Source organism: Podarcis muralis, chromosome 16 (genome assembly GCF_964188315.1).
Source record: "Podarcis muralis chromosome 16, rPodMur119.hap1.1, whole genome shotgun sequence".
Classification (NCBI taxonomy): Eukaryota; Metazoa; Chordata; class Lepidosauria; order Squamata; family Lacertidae; genus Podarcis; species Podarcis muralis.
Window position 1 is genome coordinate 34,543,666 of NC_135670.1, and position 25,639 is coordinate 34,569,304.

Consider the following 25,639-nt stretch of genomic DNA (forward strand, 5'->3'; position numbering starts at 1 on the left):
TGACATGAAGCAGCTGCTCTTCCGACGCGAAGAGACGCTTGAGTGCCTGAAAGGACTGTTCCGCCTGCTCTGTCCAAATGAACTTCTTTTTCTTGGAGCTAAGCGTGTCAGTGATGGCCGCCGTCTGCATAGCGAAGCCCTTGATAAACTTGCGATAGAAGTTCGCAAAGCCGACAAACCGTTGGACCTCCTTCCGGTTGCGCGGGCTCTTCCAATCCAACACCGCTCGAACCTTGGCGCTGTCCATGGCGAGCCCCTTGTCAGACAGCTTGTAGCCCAGAAAATCCACCTCCGTCACGTCAAATTGGCACTTCTCCAGCTTGGCGTAGAGCCTATGGTGCTTCAGCCTGTTCAGTACTTCCTTGACGTGTTTGTCATGCTCCTGTTGCGACTCCGAAAAGATCAGGATGTCATCTAAGAAACAGACGCACGTCTTGTAGAGAAGTCCCGCCAACACGTGATGCATGAATGCTTGAAAAACGTGGGAGCCATTTTGCAATCCAAAAGGCATAACTCTATATTCGTAGGTCCCCAGTGGCGTGAACATGGCTGTTTTCCACTCGTCTCCCTCCCGCATGCGAATGAGGTTGTACGCACCTCGCAGATCCAATTTGGTGAACACTCTGCCCTTCCGCACCTTTGCGAGGAGGTCGTCAATTCGGGGCATGGGGAAGTCCGACGGCTTAGTCACACTGTTCAAGGTCCTGTAATCCACTACGAGCCTCTTTTGGGGCGTATCCCGCTTCTTAACGAAGAACACCGGGCTGCCTCCCACCGCCTTGGACTCTCGGATGAAACCGCGCTCCAAATTATGATCTATGAACTCCTTGAGTTCTTGCAGCTCGTCCTCTGACATGGAATACAGTTTCCCCTTAGGCAGCGCCGCCCCTGGCAGCAGGTCAATCTTGCAGTCATATGGCCTGTGAGGGGGTAGCCTGTCTGCCTCCTTCTCGCAGAAAACTTCCAAAAATTCTGCGTACTTGTGGGGAATCGCTTGCAGCGTGCCTAGCAGTAGCTGTGACTCCTCTTCCTCTCCTTCCTGCCTGGGCACGATGCAGTGTTCAGCACAAAAGGAAGAGCCGAAGGTCAGCTGCCTCTGGTACCAAGCCAGCGTTGGGCTGTGTTTGTCCAGCCAACTCATGCCCAACACAATGGGCGTGTCCGACAATTGAGTGACGTTGAAGCTGATGACTTCTTGGTGATTCCCAAGTCGCATCACCATCGGTGGCGTCTGCTGCACCACTTGCCCTCCTAGCAGCTCCCTGCCATCCACCGTGACCACCTGCAGGGGCAGTGTGGCCGGCAGCAACTGTATAGCATGCTGGTTGACAAAGTCCTGCCCCATAAAGTCCGCATTGCTGCCTGAGTCAATGGTGATTGGCACGTCCATGGTGATGCCATTGGGCAGCTGGAGCGACGCGGTGAGCCTCACCACTGGTTTGGGCGGGAGGGGGTTCACGGGCTGTAAAATCTCTGGGGACTGCATCATTAATACGTCTGGCTGGGCCCCAGTGCCTCTTCCTCCAGCCAGACAGCGTCGTTTCCCTGCTGTGGTTCTCCTTGCTGCGTTGCTGCAGTCGCCATTGCTGAGGCTGCAGTGAGCTTGTGGAGCCTCTGGGGACACTCTTTCGCCATATGCCCTGGCTCCTCACAGACGTAACACTTCCTGTTCCCTCTAGGAGGCTTCGCTTTCACTGCTGCTGGTGCTAGGGCTCTGGTTGCTGACTGAGCCCTGGCACCTCCAACCTCCATCGGTTCAGCTCCTCCCCCTGGCGGAGGCGTGGATTGCGTACGTGCTGCTTCTCTGGGAAAGAAGGAGGAGCCCCTGGCTGGTTCGCGCCCTCCACGCCCTTCGTCCCTGCTCCACGGACGTCCTTCCAGCCGTACCCCCACTGCCAGCGCCCTCTGCACGACCTCCTGGGTGGTCCGGGGTCTCTCCCCCCTCGCAATCTCATCTTTTACAGAGCTGTTTAGTCCCTCCCAGAAAAGGTCTCTTACAGGGGTCGCATCTCTGTCCCATTCTAGGGCACTGGCCAAGGCGAAAAAGCGGGCATGGTACTGCCGTACGCTGGCCCTTCCTTGCTTCAGTCCATGAATCTGTTGCCGAGCAAGATCCACGTCAATGCTTGATAAAAAACACGCATCCATCGCTTTAATAAAGGCATTCGCATTTTGGAGCGCCGGATCGTTATCCCTCCATAAATTGCGCAGCCATGCTCTGGCATCCCCATGCAGATAAGACATGATGAACCCCACTTTCTCTTGCTCATCTCTAAAATCTTTACTCAGCAGTTGCAGTGCACACAGTACGTCTGCTTTAAAATTGGGATACTGTTGCAGGTTCCCATCGAAGTGAGAGACCAGACCGCCTGTGCGTCTCCCCAACCCAATCCCCTCTGGTTTGGGTGTCTGTTGGCCTTGCTTCGTAAGCACTTCCAACCTGACCTGGAGATCCCTGTAGGCGGCAGCTGCGTCCTCCTCTCTCTTCCTGGATGCGAGAGCCTCGGCATTCAGCTGTGACACTGCTTCTCTGAGTTCCGCTATCTGCTGTTCAGCCGTCATGTCGGCTGCCGTTCGTGAGCTCACTAGTAGGCACCTGCTTCTCTCCTCTCCTCGAGGCTGTAGATGCCCACAATACAGAGACGGAGCTTACTGTCAGGGTTGCTTCAAGATCCTAGCTCACAGAGGATCACGCTAGCCAACGGTCATTAAGTAAAAGTCTTTATTGAGTTACAGTTTCCATTCTCAAGCTGCTGCGTGCAACCCTACGTCTAGTAGCTAGATCGGCGAAGCTCCGTCTGAATCTCCGCCCCTCGTACACCAACTTAATATCCTAGCCCTGCTCCACCTTTTCCGCCTGACTGTTCTTCTCTGGGTCCCTCTGCCCCCCTGGGTCTCTTCCTTCCGGGATTCTTCGGACGCTGACCCCCCGGACTCTCCTGTCTCCTTGCGCCGGGCTTTAGGACCCGGCTCTCTTTCCGGGCTGCCTACTGCGCCTCCTTCCTGTGCATTTGAACTTGGCGCGCGCGCCCAACCTTCCACCTTCCGTCTAACCGTTTCTTCGCTCCCAGATGGAGGTGTGGCCACCCCTGACTCGTGCCCTCCCTCCTGCTGTGAGCTGCCAGCGCTTGCCCCCTGGCTCCTTTCCTCTTCCCTGCTCTCTGGCGGTGACGCTGGACCCGATCTCCAACTGCTCTCCTCTGATTCCCCTCTGGCTCTATCTCCCTGGGGTGCCCCCCTAAACTCCCCCCTTGCCTTGGCCACTGGTGCTCCTTTCTGTGAATCCTCCGACTCACTGGAGAGACTCGGAGATCTCGGGTCGTCGTCATCGCTCATCCTTTCTTCTGCCTCCTCCCCTTCGCTCTCTGTTTCCTCCCTTGCCCTTGCCTCTGCTCCTGAACCCCTGACACCTGGTGTATGCATTTTTGTATACAGTACTGTTTGATTGGAGGACTGCATTGCAAAATTCAGAGAAGTGTGGATTTTGAGGATTAGATGTATTTTGGTTCACACAATGGTTCAAGTTGAAAGAATTGGGTAGTTTGCCATTAAAATGGAAACAAAATAAAATTTGTTTCTCCCTAAATGCTGTGTATATGTACCCCTTTGTAGGTGCTCTGTGGAAGGTCTTACGAAACTGGGGAAAGGTTGCTCACTGAACTGGGGAGCATCCCAGCATTGCCTAAGGACCACAGGGGTGCATCTTGTTCTTCCCACTCTCTAATGCATCCTTTCAACTTAGCACAGGAAGCTAGACAAATGTCCCGATGTTGCCTGACCAACTTAACAGCTCTTTCTCTCTTACAACAGATTCCAGTTTTCTAGGCAACACTGGAATTCTTGTTCTCACTTCCCATAATGCTCCAGAAGTGCCAGAACCTAGGTAAGCAACCCTGAGTTGCCTGGGAAAGTGGGCAATACTTGCTCCTTTGCAGATGCTCACTCCCTGGAAGAGGGCGAGCGTTACCTTGTTACCTAGACAACACTGGAATGCTTCCTCTCTTTCTGCAAGACTGGGACTTAGGCAAGGATCCCAAGGTTGCCTAAGCAACTGAGTGGCTATCTCCTTTGGCTGCAACATACCGCCAGAGTCCTTTCCACAATGAGACAGAAATCTTCAGAGTAGTGGATCGTTGTGGATGCAGATAAAAATAAGCATTTGAAGCATTCAACAGAATTCCATGAAGTGTTTATTTGAGGTGGTGGACAGATCCTAATTTGAACTGTCTTAGTTATCCCAGACTGGACAAATGGGACAAATGGGACACATACACACCAGTCCAAAATGGATATACTGATGGAGGAAAAAGAAAGTGTTCATTCAGAAACATCCTAAGAGCCTTTCTCTGCATTTGTTTCATTTCAATATTTTTGCCCCACTTTCCTGGCAATTGTATCTCAAAGTGTCTCGCATCAATAAAAGGGAGAGCATGAGTGAGTCAGCAAATGAGCGAATGAGAAAGAGAGGTCCTGCCATCACATTTATAAATGAAAAAGAAAAGATACACAAAGGAAAGAGAGAAGAGGAAGAGAAGGAGAAGGAAGATCTGTTCTTCAAGGTCAGAAGAAAAGAGTGGACTTCAAGAATTTATATCCAGCTTCAGGAATGATTCATCTGCTGTTGCTGGTGTTCTTGCTTGAATAGTAGCTGGAGACTCTTGTTCCTTGGGCTGCTGGATGGTGCTAAACTTGCTTACTTCTGCAGTCCCAGGGCCTCTGGTACTTAGAACAGTGTATTTCTTTCATGCAGGGAAGCAGCAGGAACGCCCCATACACACAGAGGTGTTCCCTCTCTGGTCTGATGGTTGAGGTCAGTTTGGTCTCCTAGATACCATAAGGCTCTTCCTGAAAGGTTGGTACAGTGCAGGAGATTCCAGCTGCTTTGAAAAAGGTGACAGTGTGGCCACTCCTAAAGAAACCACTCCTTCGTTGGAGGTTCTTAAACAGAGACATCACCTTGCCGACAAAGGTCCGTATAGTTAAAGCTATGGTTTTCCCAGTAGTGATGTAGGGAAGTGAGAGCTGGACCATAAGAGAGCTGGCTGATCGCCGAAGAATTGATGCTTTTGAATTATGGTGCTGGAGGAGACTCTTGAGAGTCCCATGGACCACAAGAAGATCAGACCTATCCATTCTGAAGGAAATCAGCCCTGAGTGCTCACTGGAAGGACAGATTGTGAAGCTGAGGCTCCAATACTTTGGCCACCTCATGAGAAGAGAAGACTCCCTGGAAAAGACCCAGATGCTGGGAAAGATTGAGGGCACAAAGAGAAGGGGAAGACAGAGGATGAGATGGTTGGATGGTGTTCTCGAAGCTACTAACATGAGTTTGACCAAACTGCGGGAGGCAGTGGAAGACAGAAGTGCCTGATGTGCTCTGGTCCATGGGGGTCACAAAGAGTCGGACACAACTAAACAACAACAACAACAAAAGTTTGGGTAGCCATCTGTCAGGGATTCTGAAGCTGTGATTCCTACATTGTGGAGAGTTGGACTAGATGACCCTCCGGCTCCCTTCCAGCTGTGCAGTTCTATGATATTATAATTCCACCTCAAAGAGATCATTACAGCTTTTCTGCCCAAGCTCCCCTTTTCCTGCATGCCGGTCCAGCTTGGTCAAAACAGCCAAGCTTAAAAAGTGGGTTGTGTACTCCTACGCCCTCCTCATGTAGGCATGTGTGGTGTGTTTGTTTCCCTCTTGTGCTCATTGCATTCCCTTCTCGAGTGGGTTTTCTGACTGTAACTTGTTTCCGAGTGACTGCTGGAGCTCTTCCTTCAAGAGACCATTGTGGTGGGATTGAATCAAGGATTTCTCTGCAGTCCACCTTGCCTGGCTTTCTGTTCAAATGGGTTGCAGACACAGCTTCCCCACTGCATTGAGAATGGTTGTTTTGCTTTGCTGGGGCAAAAGACAAAAGAATGCATTTTCCTCAGAAAAATGATTCATGTTATTATAATCCATGAAAGCCAGAGGTTTTCTCCCTTTGTGTGTAGTTTTGTTTTGAATTCATCAAAAGGGAAAACAAAAGAATAACAAATCTTATTCTTCAGCAAGATGATGTCACCATCAACACCTCCCTGTTCCTCAAGTAACACACAGGGTATAATTCTCCTTGACCTCAATTACTTTAAAATGCAGGCAGGGGTGGAGAGAAGAGTTATTCCATTTTACAGAAAGCAGAAAGCATTCAGCACCTCCTCTGAGATCTACAAGGTCTCCACAGGCAGGAAATTTTTGTAAAGGTGTTCAGAATTGAACCAGGAAGTCCCTGGGGGTGGAAGTACCTCAGACAGTGTGAACCTGCCACTCAACACCTGTCACAATCAGGTCTGTGGTCAGAATGCAGCACCCACAGGCAGCTGAAGGGGCTCAGGGCCCCTGCAAGCTCACCCTTGGTGCTTGCCCTTGGTGAGCACAGAGAAGAAATTTGTTTAATACACATTTTACAGTGAACGGGCCTAATTCTCTTGTGTGGATTGGAAAGCATCTATCAATCAGATGGCACAATCCTCTGAATTTTGCTACGCAGTTCCACAGAAATGTATATTTTATTGGGAGAAGACATTCAAAAATGCGTATTTTATGTGAAAGTACAAAGATGTGTGTTTTAGCAGAATATGTATACAAAATGCACATAACATGAGTATAATTTAATTGCAATGTTTTGCACGGTTTTTCAATCCACCCAAAAGCGAATGGACCTCTGGGAGCACGGAATAATGACACAGGACAAAAATAGGCTGATCTGTCCATCCTTGGTCCTTTCCCTTTAAAAAAGAATGGTGCAGTGGACAGCACCAAACGACCGGATCTGAGAGAGACCCTTGCAGCGCCACTGATTTTTTTGAGGAAAATGTCCTCAAGTCAGAAGAAGAGTTGGAAATCAAAATGGCAGCTTATAACACTGATCAGAGCACTTTTGCTAGAGTTCCCTGATGCCGCAAGGTGGGGTCACCAGAACTCAACATGAAAGGGGCATACCAGCAGGCACTTTGCTGGGGGGGGGGGTCGCCTCAACTTTGGAGACTGATGTCCATTGAGACTGGTAGGGCTGAAAGCAGAAAGTCCACCACATGGCGGATGCAGAGCAAATGACAAGTGGAGCCAACTAATTCTCGTTTTGTCCTCCTGCTGCTGCCTGCTGAGTTTTAGAAGGATCAACAGTGAGAGACTAAGGAGTAGGAAGATGACAGGCTGTGTGATCCCTCACCCTGGACTGGTTGTACCTGAGAAGGTAGGCAGGTGGGGGTTGGCCAAGAGTAGACCAAGGTTGGTGGCTCAGTGCCCCATTTTCCTTAGTGGACCAGCTTCCATTGCCTGGAGTCAGTCTATAGGCTCAGAAAAACTAGGAATTGGCCAAGTCTGGTATTAATATGACATGCAAGAAAGAATGTGATTTTCTGGTCTTGCCTGACCAATAGAGCAGTCAACTCTGCCTGTTGCAAGCAGTGTTCAAAACTCCCATCGTTCTAGGCGCATTTTGCGACAGGGAATTTCATTAGTGCGAGCAGTTTCTAAGCTCTGAGTGCAGTACTGCGCCTAAGATTTCAGATTAAAACTGCAGAGTGGAAGGAAAGGAGGACCTTTTTCTGCCTGCCCACTTCCAGCTACTCTCTGAAGACCGGAGAAGAGACCCTCTTCAGATAATTAGGGGGGTGGGTAGGGAGAAGACTAGACCATGTCGAAAAGGAACCTAATAGTTTAGCTGCAGTTCATTCATTTTCAGCTTTGTATTCTTGTTATAAAAAAGTGTGCCTAGACATTCCCTTGTTGCGCCCATAACCTAGGTTTAAGGTGCCATTTAGCTCCTAGCTTTCATATCTCAGTTTCTAACACTGGTCGCAAGCACTGCATGTCAGACCCAGCAGAAAAGTTGGCGGAAAACCCTTCAGGCAAGGCTGAAGCCCTTGTTGAAATTAGGCTTTAAAAAAAAAAAAAAAAACAATGGCTGCATTTCTAAGAGTTTGGAGCCCAGACTCCCACCAGTTCCTCCAAGCAGAAATCCAAAAGGAAAGCAAGCACACTTTACCCTAATATATGCATTTTTGTATACATCATTTGGTTGGGAAAGTGCATTACAAAATTCAGAGGAGAGCAAATCTCAAAGGATGACTCTGTGTTGGTTCATATATTGGATCTGGAAGTGTGAATGAGGTAGGTTTGCTTTTAAATGTGAAGTGAATTGAATTCCCACCCCCAGTTCCTAAATTTGAGCCCAGTTCTGGACCAAATCTGCCTCTGTAGAAGCCCTGATGACTTCAGTGAGGGCACAGTGGGGTCTTCTCCCTCCTCCAACCACCCAATGAATGGTGAACATTCCAAGCCTCTCCCACCCACCCACCTATGTACCTCCCCCCCCCCCCAGTTTCTATGCTTCCCAGCACTGGGGGTGCTAGATTTACAGTCTCACCCCTGGGGTTTGGAAGGTGAGGGAGAAAGATTGCCAGGAGGAAAGTATGAGTCTTGGTGAGATGTGGGGGAAGGTAACAGAAATGAAGCATTTTAATTCTTCAACTTGAGTTAAAATCCAAGCCAAAGAAGAACTTCTGGCATATTAATTCCTTGCCACCAAGATTTATATTTTCAAGCAAGGGAAGCATTTGGCAATATGTGCAGAATTACCCTTACTCTACAAAGCCTGCGCTGAATTCCCTAGAAACAAGGAGTAAAACAGCACCATCCCCCGTGGGCGGTAGCCATGTGAACCCGCTTCTTCTGTACTGGAACTGCGGTTTCAAATCATGAGTGAAAACTTGGCGAATCGGGCTTCCAAGGCTGGCTACACAGAGATCTCAGTGGGAGTTGCAATTTGAGAGAGCGAGATGAAGGTTATTTGGTTTTGCTTTTTGCTTTACTGCAAAAGCACAACAGGTTTGAAGCTGTGTTAGAGGAGCGGAGTGCTAGCAACAATCCAATATACAGGCTGCAGAACTGGAAAGCGATGCTGGTTTCTGCCACCAATGTGCGGTGTGTGTTTTTACTGCCAGCTGGTCACTTCCCTAACAAACTCTCACTTTTCTTTGCTCATCTACAAAACCTTTTGAACATGTTTTGTGAACAGCAAGGTGTGAGAACTGTTGTCTCCACACACCGCCTTCCTATTTTCAAAATCCATTTGGAATCTGTTTCTGCTATGTGAAGTCTATCTGCTTCCTGGCACCCTCGAAGGCAAGCGCAGAGACCCTCTGGCCAAGGCAGAAGCAAATGTTTTGTTCTTCGTTTGGGGGATTTTTCTTTTCTTTTCTGCAGCACCAGCTTGTGAAGCAACTTGAATCACCCACCTGCTTATTGTTTGGGGGGAAATGGTCATTTGGTAGATTCGCCTTTACATGTGAACAGAATGAAATTTCACCCCTAGTCCCAATTCTGGCTCTAGGGTTCTATAAATCTACTGCCCATCAGTGCTTTGGGTGACCGAGATTTCTAGGGTTTGGAGACCATGAGAAAACCTTCTCTCTATTTGTTTTCTCCACAGTATGTATAATTTTACGACTATATCAAGTCTCTCCTCCCTCCACCCAGACACAGTTGCCACCTTTCAAAACTCAACACTTTTCAACTGGAATGGTGCTTACACTGTGTGTGTGTGTGTGTGTGTGTGTGTGCGCGCGCACACACACACACCAAAATGAAGACAGCAACCATGACAATAAGAAATTCTCCCCCGCTCATTCAAATCAGATCTTGCTCCCTACACTCATGTTATTTTCCTCCAGCTTCAATTACGCCTCTGGAGTTATACACAGTGTCTTGCTGATTTATTGAAGATGGTTTCATTGTATATTCCCTTGCCTTGCCTTGGTTTTTTGGGTTTTGTTTTTTTGTATTTTCTGGTTCTATCTTTCTCTGCTCAACTTCACTCTCTCCAAGTTTTGATTGCCCCTCTAAAAAGTAAACTCTTCTGTCTTCTCGCGTTTACCACCACACAATATACCGTATTTTTTGCTCTATAAGACTCACTTTTTCCCTTCTAAAAAGTAAGGGGAAATGTGTGTGCGTCTTATGGAGTGAATGCAGGCTGCGCAGCTATCCCAGAAGCCAGAACAGCAAGAGGGATTGCTGCTTTCACTGCGCAGCGATCCCTCTTGCTCTTCTGGCTTCTGAGATTCAGAATATATTTTTTTTCTTGTTTTCCTCCACCAAAAACTAGGTGCGACTTGTGGTCTGCTGCGTCTTATAGAGCGAAAAATACGGTACCCTTATCTGCCTCCTGCAGAGATGTTGCTTAGGATCTCTGCCCAATTGCAATGTGGGAGAGGGAGAGAAGGGAAGGTTTCTCATTTTGCACACCTGCGTACACTTCTAGCTTGCAGCAGACCCCTATGCAGCAAATGGAAAGACATCTCTGGGGTCTGAACATCCAGCAGAACCTGGACCTGGCCATCTTTCTTGCCTTCAGAATTATCCAGGATTGTGTGCACCTGCGCCTTCCTTCACCTTTGCCTTGCCCTTGACCTCTCTCTTGCACCATTCTCAAGATCCTGCCCCACATAAGAACATAAAAAGAGCCTGCTGTATCAGGCCAATGACACATCTTGTCCAGCATCCTGTTCTCACAGTAGCTAACCAAATGCCTGTGCAAAACCCACAAGCCGGATCTATGCACAAGAGCAACTGGGTGTCAGGGACTGGACTGAAGAGGATGAGGGGGAGGAGCAGGAATGGTGGAAATCACCACCTCCTCCTTCTCCTGTAGCTTCCAGAGAGGAGAGAGACAGTCTCGAATTACAGCTGGGCCTTGAGCAAGATAGCAGCTCTGAGACAGGAGGACAGCAGAGTTATCTGTTGTTAGGAGAAGGAGAAGGGGAGGCAGAGCAGCTAGCTGAGGTCCAGCGCCGAGGGCCTTCTGGCGGTTCCCTCACTGTGAGAAGCAAAGCTACAGGGAACCAGGCAGAGGGCCTTCTTGGTAGTGGTGCCCGCCCTGTGAAACGCCCTCCTACCAGATGTCAAAGAGATAAACAACTGCCTGATATTTAGAAGACATCTGAAGGGAGCCCTGTTCAGGGAAGTTTTTAATGTGTGACATTTTAATGCATTCTTAATCTTTGTTGGAAGCCGCCCAGAGTGGCTGGGGAAACCCAGCCAGATGGGCAGGGTACAAATAAATTATTATTATTATTATTATTATTATTATTATTATTATTATTATTATTATAGCTGACACATCATTGGACAGCATAACCAGCCCCCTTTCTCCCAAAACATGGTGTTTGTTAAGGGTGCAAGAACAAAGAGTGCAAAGACAATTGTCCACAGTCAGATGCCATAGAAGCAAATGCTGTTGCTAGAAGGGGAAGGGGAAGGAGTTCAGTGCGAGCAACTCCATTATGGGGAATGACCAGAATTCTTTATCTTTACTCTGATGGCTGAAGAAATCATGCATAAGGACTTTCTTGTTTCCTCCCTGCCTCTTGGTGCCAGTGGGGGATGGGGGAGAGAGAGAATTTCTCAAGCCTGACTGACACTGGGATTCAGAAGCATGAACAACCTCCATCAATGGAGGTAGAGCATAGCAATCATGGCTAGCAGCCATTGATGACCTTCTCCTCCATGAATTTGTCTAATCTTCTTTTAAAGCCATCCGTGTTGGTGGCCACCACTGCTTCCTGCAGGAGCAGAATGGGGGACAAGGCTGAGACTTCATATGGAACTGTCTCATGAAAAGCTCCTTGGGACTATATTTCCTGTCTGACATGTCTATTTTTCTGCCAGCTATATTTGGATGAAGAGATCGAGGTCCCATCAAATGCTGTGAGATTCTCAGATGAAGCCCCATGATTATGATTATTAATAGTATTAATTACTGACTTAAGCAGCAGCCCGCCGCCTGCTTGTGATTAACGCATGACTTTATTGTCTGATACATGCTGCCCAGAATGGAAGTGCACACACCTGTCATGTTCTATTTGTCATGATGACTGTAGAACTAATGCAAAATGGGGGGAAGGGGGACAAAACTCTTTTTTGAAATGGCAGAAGCACTATGGTGCCACATCCTCATTGCTGTGGTAGCCACTGTGGCAAATCAGCTTTAAAAATGTACAGTTGCTATCTTTTAAATATTGGCTGTGTTTAGGGATGTCAGAGAGTTCTATGGGAAACAGAAATGGGAGTGGAAATGGCCAATGTTTGCTTTATTCATCTCAGGTCCAGAATGGAAATCAACCCAGTATACAATACAATACAATCAGTATTCACTGTAGCTGTTGCTTTCAGTCCACAAACGATACATTACTGACTACATTCCCCACCACTTGATTTGCATTCCCTTTGCATTGAAATGAATGGGGCAAAATAACATAATGACAACGTAATTGCAAACTTAATTGTATATATAGCTTTTATAAGAAACACGTTTGCTTGCCAGTTCCCACCCATTGTAAACTTACCGTCCCAGGATTGAACTGGAAGCTTATAAGCAGTAGGATCTGAGCCACTAAGATGGCAAATGACAGGTTGGCGTGGATGTGGTAGCGTTGGTTACATATGGTGCTGACAGAGCTGTGGGAAGGGAAGGAATTGATTAGTATTCTGAGATGAAATGGCTTGTTAACAATGCAACTGAAAGGAATTTGTTTCCTAAATTTACCCGTCTTTCAGGATTAAGCTGTGTCGGATGAGATTTCCCAGTGAAATCAACCCAAAGGACTGGATAGTACGTTATGGTTTCAATCATATGCACATGTTCTTGGGAATAATCCCCAAGTGAATGAAGTCAGACTTGCTCCTGAATATATACAAATAGGATTGCTATCTGAGTGACATCTCTATCTTCCACAATATGGATTTGCTATGGCATGTAATGATTCTATCAACACGGGCAGAAGATTAAAGCATAAGCAATGGAGGCTGGTTCATTGCAGAGAATGGGCCCCACCAGTCTCATTCTGCCCTCAGTCAGCCCCCACCTGCCTGCCTTCCTACTCACATCCAGCCCAAAGGGTGAAGCGGGATGTCTGCTTCTTCTTCCTTAGTCTCTGTGTTGCCCCTTGTAGAAAGTGGAGAAGAGGAAGGGGACAAAACTAGAATTGGATAGCTTTGCCACCTACTGTTGATTCCCCTGCTTTCTGACCTACCAATAGCAATGGTCACTGCTGGTTATAACCTGAAGTGGGTTGAAAAGTAAGGATGACAGAGGCAGCTCAACATCATGTATCACACAAATGAGGCTAAAAATTAAGCCAGCTCCTTGTGAAACTATGGAGAACTACTGATCTATATTACATCTTTTCACAATTTGACCCACATAATGAAAGCTTTTTTAAAAAATGGTGCTTTGGGTGCACAAGCTCCAACAGTAATTTCAGGAGGCAAAGCAGCACTGGACAGCCATGACAACTGTCCATTAATAGATGTTACATAAATTTAATATGCAGCCTACCAGAAGGCAACTGCGGGAATGTTCTAAGGAAAGAACTGGATGCTTGCTGTCATCAGACAGAGCAGGACCTAATCATCTGCTACATTCCACAGATCTGACCTTGCAGCAGTTCCACAGCAGAGTGTGACATGCCTCTCTCACATCCTAATGAGACCTAGCCCTCTAGCTACAAAATCATTTTTTAATTGGGATGGTACCATGTCAAAGCAAATGCTACTTAGGTCTCAGAATGTCAACTCCCTTTGCACCAACTAATTTTTAAGTCACTTGGTGGACAGTAGCTACCTACAGACACCGTTGCAGTTTCAGGTGTTCAACAAAGTAGAATAAAAAATTCAACACCTAATCTGTTCCCTTACCACAATCTGCCTCTGGATTCAACAAAAGCAATCAATACAGCATGAAAAGCAGCAATGAAATACCAACTATATATGAGTAGTTGTACCAAGATTTTGTGTGTGTGTGTGTGTGTGTGTGTGTGTGTGTGTGTGTGTTCATATTTATTATATTTATATTTTTGTTATGCTCATTATATATGAGGGGTATGGAGTGTTAGGGGGTGGGTAGGACCTCTGGTGGGGGGCACGCCGTGTTCCTTCTGGGGTAGTTTGTTCACCTTTGGTCCCCACCCCGCACTCAGCTCTCACCTGTGGCTCCTGGAAGCTGTCAGCGTGCGATAGCAGCCACACCATGGGAAACAGTTTCAACTGAGTTAGGGACTTCCCTGCATGCGAAGACAGTCTCTGGTGGATTGAGGGGACGAGGCCAAGGGTGGGTCCAATGATCAAGAAGGCGGGTTCTGCACGTGCTGTAGAGGGAAGTGAGGGGCAGATGGGGCTGGTCCACCTGAGAAGGTAGTCCACCTAGGAGAAGGAAGTCTCTGATCCTAAGCCTCCTCTACATTGCAGGATAACTTCAGGAGAAGAAAGGGCCAAGGAGTAAACCCTACACAAATCTGGGGTGGAGTCCCTAAGACAGTTGGATGTTGTCTTGTATGCCTCCTTCCGGCAACTCCCACAGCCAAGCTGGTGTTCTGCTTTCCTTTGGGATGCATCAGCGAGGTCAAGAGGAGACCTTGTCATCTGGACAGCCCAGGACCTCCATACAGGACCACCCAGTCTTGCTTCTTAAGGAGGTCGATTCTGTGCTGCTAACTCAACTGTTTGGCTTCGCCACCAGAGGTGCACCCCATTGACTCTTGAGACAGATGGATGCCAGCAGCAACAACAACATTTGTATGCATTGCTACATGTGGTGTTTGACCATAGTAGGGAGGGAAACAGCTTGAAAATGAGAGCTTGGAGATTTGGGAACAGCCAGGCTGCCTTTGCAATTACTAGAGGTTCTTTGGGTCATCCTGATATAAGTATTAGAGACCCCAGATGTATATTTTTATTATTTTAATAATGTTTCAATTTAATTGCATTTAACCTTTCAGAATGTATTAGGCTTGATTTTTGTGTGTTCTGCATTTGCGAGCCTCTCCCTCCTTTGCTGTATTCAATCTCTCCTTATCTACCCCTGAAAGTGGTACAAATGGCAGGATGTTTTAGCACCGGAGGGTAAGTCAGCTATCCTTGAAGCTATCTGAGACCCTGGAAGAGGATTTTATGATGCACTATCCCTCCCGTTGAAGGCTAGGTTGCCAGGGCAACATCGGACATCCAAGACCTAAAATGGTCAAATGATCTGGGCACATCAGGGCCACTCCAAGGTGATTGTGGGGTTGAAAATACCAGTATGGAGCCATGGGTGTTTTACTTCTCATGACCTGTAACATTTTCTGACATATGTGAGGATGTTTTATGACTCTTTGTTTGAACTGCTATATAAGCTTTTGTTCTGAAGTGCCTTGGGGCAGACCTTCTCCACTGGCAGGTTGAGTTGAGTGAGCTCTGTCCTATTGCAACAGCTATAACAAGCGCTGGGTTCCTAAATCTGGATGCTGGACTTGAAAATAGTTTTCTTGGTTCTGTGGTTTATTCAAAAGGTGGTTGTTCCTCACCTGGGTAACAAACAAGGTGCTGTCGAGGTGAATTCTTACCACAATCCTCCACAGCCAACTACTCATGCAATTCATACTTCAAGATTGGAAGGCTAATCACCCATTATCCATTACTCAATGGTCTGAAAATCTCACTGCCCTTCTGACATTTGAATGTGTATCTTACAATCAGCAATCTCATTTGGATATCGGTTTATACACATGGACTTATTGTATTGAAATATATGGGGGGTATTTAAATCAGGACTGATGGATTCTTCTTATTGTTAAATGTGAGCAGACTTTTTTTCTTTCATATCTGCAGTCATATATACCCTTGATGCAATCATATGTACAACTGCAGGAAGTGTGCTCTTCTGTAGCACTTGATTAATGTGGAAGCATGTGGTGATAATGTAGAGAGGGGAGAAATATGCAACTGAACTTAAGGAACTGGAAGCTGAGGCCCACTGTAAATGCTCCGGTTTTGTTTGTTTGTTTGTTTTGTTTTTAATCTGTTATTGCAGAATTCAGAAAGAGCAGAAGCCACAGCAGAAGGAAACCACCAAACACTAAAGGAATGAATGAGGGAATCTATTCATCCATAGTGTGAATGTCCAATGCCCCTCCATCCCTCTCTAAATGTAGGCTCTGAACAACATCTGCCCCTCCCCAATGTCTGGGTGATTTCCACATCATGATATATCACCATCTAAACATTATGGTGCTGGGGGAGACTCTTGAAAGCTCCCATGGACTGCAAGAAGATCAAACCTATCCATTCTTAAGGAAAACAACCCCTAGTGCTCACTGGAAGGACAGATCCTGAAGCTGAGGCTCCAATACTTTGGCCACCTCATGAGAAGAGAAGACTCCCTGGAAAAGACCCTGATGCTGGGAAAGATTGAGGGCACAAGGGGAAGGGGACAACAGAGGACGAGATGGTTGGACAGTGTTCTCAAAGCTAGCAACATGCGTTTGACCAAACTGCGGGAGGCAGTGAAAGACAGGAGTGCCTGGCATGCTCTGGTCTATGGGGTCACGAAGAGTCGGACACGACTAAACAACTAAACAACAACAACAACAAACATTGTGATATACTGATCTATCACAATGTCTGAAATAAGGATGGAGCTATGTAGAGGCATTGGCTAGTTTCATGGTTCTCCCCACATTGTGATTTTTGCATAGCACACACCCTCACACACCATGATTTGCAATATATGGCCAAGTCAAAAATTATGAAACTGATATCACGATATGTACTTCAAACTGGCTTTGGAATATTTTTTATATATATTGCCCAGCCCTATAGCGATGGAGAAACAGGAAAACATTCATGAAATTGACCTGTGAAATTGAGGGAAAGCAGTATCAAGACAGACTAGATTGCTGCCATGTGGTCTCTGCAGGGCTGACCTTGGGCCTGATCCAGAAGCTCCAGGTAGTGCAGAATGCAGTGGCTAGACAGCTGATGGGGAGCAGGTGGCAGGTGGCACCTCTGCTAAAACATACATGCTGACAATGTATATGCTATTGTGCCAGGTTACCAAAAAAATCCCTGGACAGCTCAGGTCTAGGCTTCCTTAAGGATAACCTGAAGCCTTATACGCCAGCTCTGTCACCGAGATCTTTCAGAGGAGCATTGTTAGTTGCCCCCATGTTGCAATGGCCCAACTGGCCACCACTAAGAGATGGGCATTTTTGACATTGGTCCCATGCTGTGAGACATTCTTCCTGCAGAGCTTTGGCAGCCATCTTGGCTTTTGACTTTGAGCTGTCTTTTGAAGACCTTTTCAGTCCAACAGGCCTTTGCAGTTCTTGATGATAACAATGATGATGATTTCATTTTACGTATATCACTTTAATGATCACTTGAACTGTTTTTAATTGTGTTTATGTTTTAGCACTGATAGCACTCTGATATGTTCATGTTTATTTATTCCAACATTTTGCTGAGGGGTGCGTGGAATGGACAAATCAAAGCAACCCCTTTCGATGGGAGTGAAACGACTGAAGATGGTCACCTGGTCATTTCAAGCCAAACCTGGGCAGGTTGTGGGACACAATGAAAGTGTCATCACCTTGAAATCTGTGCCGGTGACCTCACACTCTGTATGAAACTCTGTGCAAAGGTTTGGCTGGCACAGGCTGAACTTCCAGCAACAAATAGCCCTGACCAGTAGGAATTGCCTGTCAAGCATCAAGATCGCTAGCAGCTTCCCTATCAAGGGAAAGAATAACCAAGAGGCAGGTTTGTTAACAGTGTAATTCGAAACAGAAAGGATTGTGATAATGTGCCTTCATTTTCATTTTCTTGCAGTAGCCTTTCATGCCTATTACGATGTATGCCTCTGTTCTGGAGGCAAATTGCTCTAAATAAGCGCACAATTAACAGCCTAAGGCTTGATCCTCTGATGGAAAAATAGGAGTAACTCTGTGGAAAACTGCCAAGGTTTAAATTCAAGTAAGCAGAGCAGAGAATCCCACCCAGTATTTCCATATTTATATCAAATTTGACACTTCATAACTACCGTTTTGTGTTGTTATCTACATAGGGGTGTCTTTTCTATAAATATGGAAATAAAGTGTTTATCACTAGCTCCCCAAATCACATTACAATTCTTGCTAAGGGCAGCTCCTTGAATGAGTGCTTCTTTCTTTGCCTCTGCCTTCATGAGAGATTCCGCTTGAATCCCAACAAGTCTTGCTTATTGCAATCTGATGGGCCAACAGAGCACATTCACCAAATGCTCTCACATTAAATAGCTTTAATACTGTTTTGGGGGGACAGAGGGAGAGCAGGTGTGGGGGACTCCCTGGTCCTGAATGGGGCAACTGTGCCCCTGAAGCACCAGGTGCGCAGCCTGGGAGTCATTTTGGACTCACAGCTGTCCATGGAGGTGCAGGTCAACTCTGTGTCCAGGGCAGCTGTCTACCCAGTGGCGTAGCGTGGGGGGTGCAGGGGGGGCCAGCCGCACCGGGCGCAACATCTGGGGTTAGGGCAAATCCACGGGTTAGGGGGCGCAAATTACTTGCCTTGCCCCGGGTGCTGACAACCCACGCTACACCACTGTGTCTACCAGCTCCATCTGGTATGCCAGCTGAGACCCTACATGCCTGAACACTGTCTCACCAGAGTGGCACATGCTCTGGTTATCTCCTGTTTGGACTACTGCAATGCGCTCTACGTGGGGCTACCTTTGAAGGTGACCTGGAAACTACAACTAATCCAGAATGCGGCAGCTAGACTGTTGACTGGGAGTGGCCGCCGAGACCATATTACACCAGTCTTGAAAGACCTACATTGGCTCCCAGTATGTTTCCAAACACAATTCAGAATGTTGGTGCTGATTATTAAAGCCCTAAACGGCCTCAGCCCAGTATACCTGAAGGAGCATCTCCACCCCCATCGTTCAAATCAGACACTGAGGTCCAGGTTTGAGGGCCTTCTGGCGGTTCCCTCACTGTGAGAAGTGAGGTTACAGGGAACCAGGCAGAGGGCCTTCTCGGTAGTGGCACCTGCCATGTGGAATGCCCTCCCATCAGATGTCAAGGAAATAAACAACTATCTGACTTTTAGAAGGGAAGTTTTTAATGTTTGACGTTTTGTTCTTTTTTAAGTGTTCTGTTGGAAGCTGTCCAGAGTGGTTGGGGAAACCCAGCCAGATGGGTGGGTGTATAAATAATAAAATTATTATTATTGTTATTGTTGCTGCTGCTGTTGTTGTTGTTGTTGTTGTTGTTGTTGTTGTTGTTGTTGTTAACGGAGTTCTCAACAGGCCCACGGAGCTCCTGTTCAGCTGAGTAGCCAAAAGGTTGCAGAACATCCAAACATATATGAACTTGGAGATAAAGGCCATTTTTTTTTAACCAAGAGTAGATTACTGAACAGGCAAAAAAAAGAAATGAAAGTACAGTGGTACCTCGGGTTAAGAACTTAATTCGTTCTGGAGGTCCATTCTTAACCTGAAACTGTTCTTAACCTGAAGCACCACTTTAGCTAATGGAGCCTCCTGCTGCTGCTGCTACTGTGCCGCCGCCGCCGTGCGATTTCTGTTCTCATCCTGAAGCAAAGTTCTTAACCCGAGGTACTATTTCTGGGTTAGCGGAGTCTGTAACCTGAAGCGTCTGTAACCCGAGGTACCACTGTACTGGCATGAGACCCATGGATTCCACAAGACAGCTCAGGTGCAGTCTGCAAGTGCTAGTTAAAGAGGCCTCAGCGGCAGAGCAAGTCGATCTGGTGCCTTGGGTGGCATGTGTTCCCTGGGCTCAGGGGCGGGCCCAGCTGCCTGCAGGAGCAGGGCCAGCCAGAGCAGGATGCTCCATAGGGCCCCTGAGGAGTCTGCCTGCCTCCTGCCAGTCAACTACCCTATAGCTGAGCAGGCAGACCGTTTGGGGCAGTGCAGATCCTGTGGGCGCCCAAGTCACCACGTCACTCCCAGGAGTGACGCGTGGCTCGGGCGAGCTGCAGGCCCCCCATGATGGCATTTTGTCACCCCCCTCAGTGGTCCACACAAACACGTCAGAACCACACAATCACATCTCAGCCACTCTCTTTCCTTCCCATACATTAGAAAGAACTTTCTGGTGGTAAGAGCTATTTGACAGTGGAATGACTGCCAGGCTCTCCATCAGTGGAGATTTTTAAAAGAGAGATGGGATAGCCTTCTGTCAGAGATTATTTAGCTGTGAATCTTGCATTGCAGAGGGTTGGTCTAAATCATAGGTAGGCAAACTAAGGCCCAGGGGTAGCTTCGAGAACACTGTCCAGCCATCTCATCCTCTGCCGTCCCCTTCTCCTTGTGCCCTCCATCTTTCCCAACATCAGGGTCTTTTCCAGGGAGTCTTCTCTTCTCATGAGGTGGCCAAAGTATTGGAGCCTCAGCTTCAGGATCTGTCCTTCCAGTGAGCACTCAGGGCTGATTTCCTTCAGAATGGATAGGTTTGATCTTCTTGCAGTCCATGGGACTCTCAAGAGTCTCCTCCAGCACCAGCATTCAAAAGCATCAATTGCAAGTCTACAATTCTCTAATTCCTCCTGCCACATTCACACACACACACACACACACACACACACACACACACACACCTTGAAAAAGAGGAATGTGCTGGAGAAATAAGCGAAGAATAGATTGCAAGGAAATAACTTGCCATCTAAATAGCTTCCTGGATTCAGGAAATTAAAGTAATTTAGACCAAACCCAGCCAAGTGTTACAAATATATATGCAGGATATAATTAAAAGAGGTTTAAGAAATTAATAACCTTTTATGAAACTCTCAACACCTGAGAGCGTCCAGTCCAGTAAGTCTGAAATGGAATACACACACTTTCTCTCTCTATATATATATCTGACGATCCATATTTCCAGGGCAATATCGGCACAGCAGGTAGAAAAGTTAAAATTACTCACGACAGAACCGCAAACGTGACCAATGTGATCATCAGGCAGAAGATGGAGATGGAGCAGCCGATGTAACTGATGGAGGACAGCGCCACCTTGTGTCCCGCTGAGAGCTGTGCGCCGGGGAAAAGAGAAAGGACGCCTATTGTTAATCAATTGGATTAGGCCAGCAAGGAACAGTTTATCAACAGCTTTAGCCAAATGGAAAAAAAAGTCATAATGACATTAGCAGGGCGGCATTCAGAAAACTGGGCCATATCAAACAAGCAGAAATATTCACACAATGAGATTTAAAAATGAACAAACACCCTCAATAAATAAGTGCATTTGAATTTGCAGAAAGCACTACTGATTTTCGCCCGCCCCCGACCTGTTTTGCCCTGATGCACAAGACCTTAGAGCCAAAATGTTTGGTTGTGGCCAAGGCTGGATTCAGGTTTTGTTTGTTTGTTTGTTTTTGAATATTTTATTAGTTGAATATAAGAACAACATATAATCAAATACAAGCAATCAAATACAGTTTTCCCCTAACATCCCCCCCCCCCAAAAAAAAACACACAAGAAATTTCACCTAGAATCATAGAGTTAGTTGGGATCTTGAGGATCATTTAGCCGGAAAGCTATCTATAGACAAACGCCGGCTCCCTTGGCCTGAAAGCAAGATGAGCACCACACCCCATAGTTAACTTAACCATCCAGGGGTCCTTTACCTTTACCTTTATTCCCATGCCATTGTCCCTTACAGGAAACAAACCTGCAACCTTGGCACCACACTCGAATCAGCTGAGCTGATCCGTTGAGTTTGCTTTTAGAGAGAGGGGTGGGGTTTTTTTTAAGGCCAGGATAGATTCATGGGAAATGAGTCTGCCTATGTTAGCCAAGTGGAACCTTCATTAAAGGTAAAGGTACCCCTGCCCGTACGGGCCAGTCTTGCCAGACTCTGGGGTTGTGCACCCATCTCACTCAAGAGGCCGGGGGCCAGCGCTGTCCAGAGACACTTCCGGGTCACGTGGCCAGCGTGACATCGCTGCTCTGGCGAGCCAGAGCCGCACACGGAAACGTCGTTTACCTTCCCGCTAGTAAGCGGTCCCTATTTATCTGCTTGCACCCGGGAGTGCTTTCGAACTGCTAGGTTAGCAGGCGCTGGGACCGAACAACGGGAGCGCACCCCGCCGCGGGGATTCGAACCGCCGACCTTTCGATCGGCAAGCCCTAGGCGCTGAGACTTTTACCCACAGCGCCACCCTTGGAACCTTCATATGCAGAAGCAATAAAGCATTGGATACCAGATACAAGGAACAGGCAACAGGACATGATGCCCCATGTCCTATTCATGGACAGATGATTTTTTTTAATTAAAGATTTTCTTGTTTTAAAGAAGTATTTGTAATGTCTCTCGTATTTTTTCCATGTAACATTTTTGCAAATCAGTTTCATTTGTTGAGACATTAGGAAGAAAAGGGGTGGAGGCCCTACTAAACATCTTCCAAGACAACAATGCCCATTTACACCACAAAGCACTCATAACCCACCTACTTTCAGCAGCCAGAAACACCATAGCCAGACACTGGAGAGACCTGTCAGGAGTAAGCATGGGCCAATGGTACCAAATAGTATGGGAAACAGCCCTACTCGAAAAATTAACCAATAAACTGAAACTGACATGGGGACAAACGGACAGAGGATTTGCACGTTCTCCATGAGACTTGGTGAATGTGTGCAATGTCTGGCTGTTATACCCATTAACCGCTCAGCTTCCATTACACCTTACGTATACACACAGTTTGGTCATCAAGTGTTGCACCTCAAACAAAAGTAGATTTTTTTAAAAAAAAAGTTTTGAATGGGAAGAGCTGAAATCTTCTGTTATATTTATGAGGCTTTTTTTAAAAAAAGCGAGAGAGAGAAAAAGGAATTTTTTTCCATATTCATAATTCAGACTGTTGAGAGTTATCAGAAGAGGGGTCTGTGCTATTGGCTCTCAATTATTTAAAGAGGTGTTTTAAATTTTTCATGCTAAGTTTCCTTTTATTTTTAAATGATATAAGGAAAACTGATATAAGGAACTGATAGGAAAACTGTGTTAATAATTAAAAGAATCGTTAAGCACTTGTTTATCTAAGAAAAAGCGAGGTCATTCATTCTTTACTGATTTACGGGCCAACACAACAACAACATGGAAAATGAACGTTGCCACAAGAAGGAGCTCAAGGGTGGAATCTTAGCTCCAACAATAATAACTGGAGACAATGTTTATAATTACAAATTACTGCAAGAATCATTAATAGGTAATAGGCCTTTGGAGGGGAGAAATTAAATTCTGGATGATCACTGCCGTGTAAGGTTTCAAACAGGTTTGAGTCAATAACTCTAGGTCTGGTTGATGTGATGCTATGTATAGCGATTACAGTGGTACCTCAGTTTTCGAATGTTTCCGCTGATGAACATTCTGGTTTTCGAACGCCAAAAACCCAAAAGTAAATGCTTCCATTTTTTAACACATCTCACAAGTCGAATGGCTTCTGCTGAGTGTTTCTCAATTTTCTCAATTAAGTTTGCAGGCCGCCTTTGCACCTCAGTTTTGGAACTCGAACAGTCTTCCGGAATGGATTATGTTCAAAAACCGAGGTAGCACTTTACCCACTTGCTATATCAGCAGCAGGGAACCTCTTTCAGCCTAAGGGGCAACCATTCAGGGGATGTGTGCCACTGATGGGTGGAGCCAGACACAAAAGTGGGTGGAGCAATTAATGCAAATGTCATTTCATGCAGTAGGTCAGGTACGATGCAAGTTCACTTCACTCTTTCTCTCCCTCTATCCTCCACCCAAACAACCAAAGGGCTACTGTATCAGAGTTCAAGGACATATGCCAGCCAGGCAAAAACACTCAAGGTGTGGAGCAAGGGCTAGTGAGGGCTCTGGCCTCGGGAGAAAACTGAGCTCCAGATAGAAATACCCGGGGGGCCGCATTCAGCCTCTGGACTTGAGGTTCCCCTTGTTAGAATTCCTGCTCCATGATTGCAGTCATGGGATTTTTGTCTATCACATGATGGTGTATGTTTTGACTTCACAGAGTGGGAAGTAACGGAGACAGGATGTTTGTGTTACTGTGTTTCATGAAGTGGGACTATTGTCCTTTGTTCTTTCTCTTTGCTGTCTGATGCTAGAGAGAGAGGGAGCCATGTTGCAGTGCTCTGTGTGTGTTTATATGTAAATAAAGTAGATTAGCCAAAATGCTGAGGTCTGTTACGCAAGCTGCAAAGACTCTGCGGATCCCTAAGTGTGCCGATGTCCGTTGGCACTGGTCACTGTGATGTTCAGGCTGAAGAAGGCTTTTGAAGCTCCCAAATGAATGACCAAGAGGGAGAGAACATGTCAGTCGGGCATGTGACTCTACCACTGTCCTACTGGAGTGTAGGACGAGCTCCTGAAACCCCTCCCATGCATGCAATAATCATTTTGCAAGCACAACCACCAGGGGAGATGCCTCATGACTTTCCACATGTGCTGCATCAGTAGGATTTTGGTATCACATGGCAGGACAGAACAGCAAGCCCACCTCTCCCAAGACCACATCCACAGCATGTTCACACTCCTGTCTAAGCAACATCTATGCTGTCTTGGTCATGTCCACAGAACGGAAGGATCCCCAAAGACATGCTCTACGAGGAACTGGCTTCAGGCACCAGGCCTGTTGGCAGACCAACTCTGTGTTACAAAGATGACTGCAAACGTGACATGAAGGCTGGCAACAACAACCCTGTCATGTGGGAATCCCTTGAAGACGACCGCAGTGCCTGGAGACAGACAGGCAGGTTGTGCATCCATAGCAGCGACCAGAGGATGAAAGACCTCCAGGAGGAGCGCAGAGAGAAGAAACGCCATGATACATCTGCAGCAACACAACCGGATGCCTTCCTCTGCCCCAGCTGCAACAAAACATGTCGCTCCCTTATCGGTCTCTACAGCCACAGCAGCTGCTGTAATCTCTCAACAGTTTAACTTCACCCACAAAGGCGCACTCCTCCATTTTCTCCCGAGATGGACGAATGCCATCAGTATTATCTAGACTAAAATGGACGAGCTGTGGTTTGTTAATGTATCAGATGTTAAAATCCTTAAACATAAGGACAGTTGTACTGGATCAGATGGGAGGCCCAGATAGTCCCCAAGCATCCATAGCGGCGAACCAAATGCCTCTAGCCAGCCTGCAAGTCAGGCTTGAAGGGAACAGCCCTGATATCAGCAACTGCCTCTGAATCTGGAAGGAGGCAAGCCCTGTCTCGACTTGGAGTCACTGACAGCCTAATGCCTCATGGATTTCCCTAATCTACTTTTAAAACCAGCTAAGCTGCCGGCATCCCGCAGCAGAGAATTCCACAGATTAAACTGCGCACTGTATGAACAAATAGTTCCTCTTGTTTGTTCTGAATCTCTTGCCAATCACTGTCACGGGATTACCCTGGAGCTCTAGAGCTTTGTGGGAGAAAAGCTCCTCTCTGTCGACTTTCTCTGTACCAGTCATAATTTTATAAATCTTTATTGGGTCCCCATTTCCTTTGTAAACTAAACTAAACTATACTCCAAAATCGAAAGCTTTTCCTCATATGGGGAGTTGCTCTGCGTTCTCTGGTCTTTTGGACCACCCTTTTCTGCTTTGCAATATTGTTTTTGAGATGTGGGAACCACAACAGTACAGAGTATTCCTTCTGAGCTGGGGGAAGGTGAATGGATGCTGTGTTGAACGCAGTCGTGCTTGTCCATTCTGGCGCATGAACACTAAGGTCACCCTCAGACTGTCAGTAGTTTGCGGAAGGGATTCAAGAACACACCAGGAATTTAGTTTGGGGCGAGTAAAATGGA

The 25,639-nt window shown here is 46.7% G+C and overlaps 1 protein-coding gene across 2 annotated transcripts in view; it reads right to left on the minus strand.

Moving 5' to 3' along the window:
* Positions 1 to 25,639, minus strand: part of ADGRD1 (adhesion G protein-coupled receptor D1) — a 272,664-nt gene that overhangs the window by 89,486 nt on the left and 157,539 nt on the right. For both annotated transcript variants that reach the window (XM_028710563.2, XM_028710564.2), the window contains 2 exons: positions 20,785 to 20,888; positions 12,391 to 12,502 (listed from right to left, as the gene is read on the minus strand). In XM_028710563.2, the coding sequence (XP_028566396.2) occupies positions 12,391 to 12,502; positions 20,785 to 20,888 (216 nt within the window). The remainder of the gene's footprint in view (positions 1 to 12,390; positions 12,503 to 20,784; positions 20,889 to 25,639) is intronic.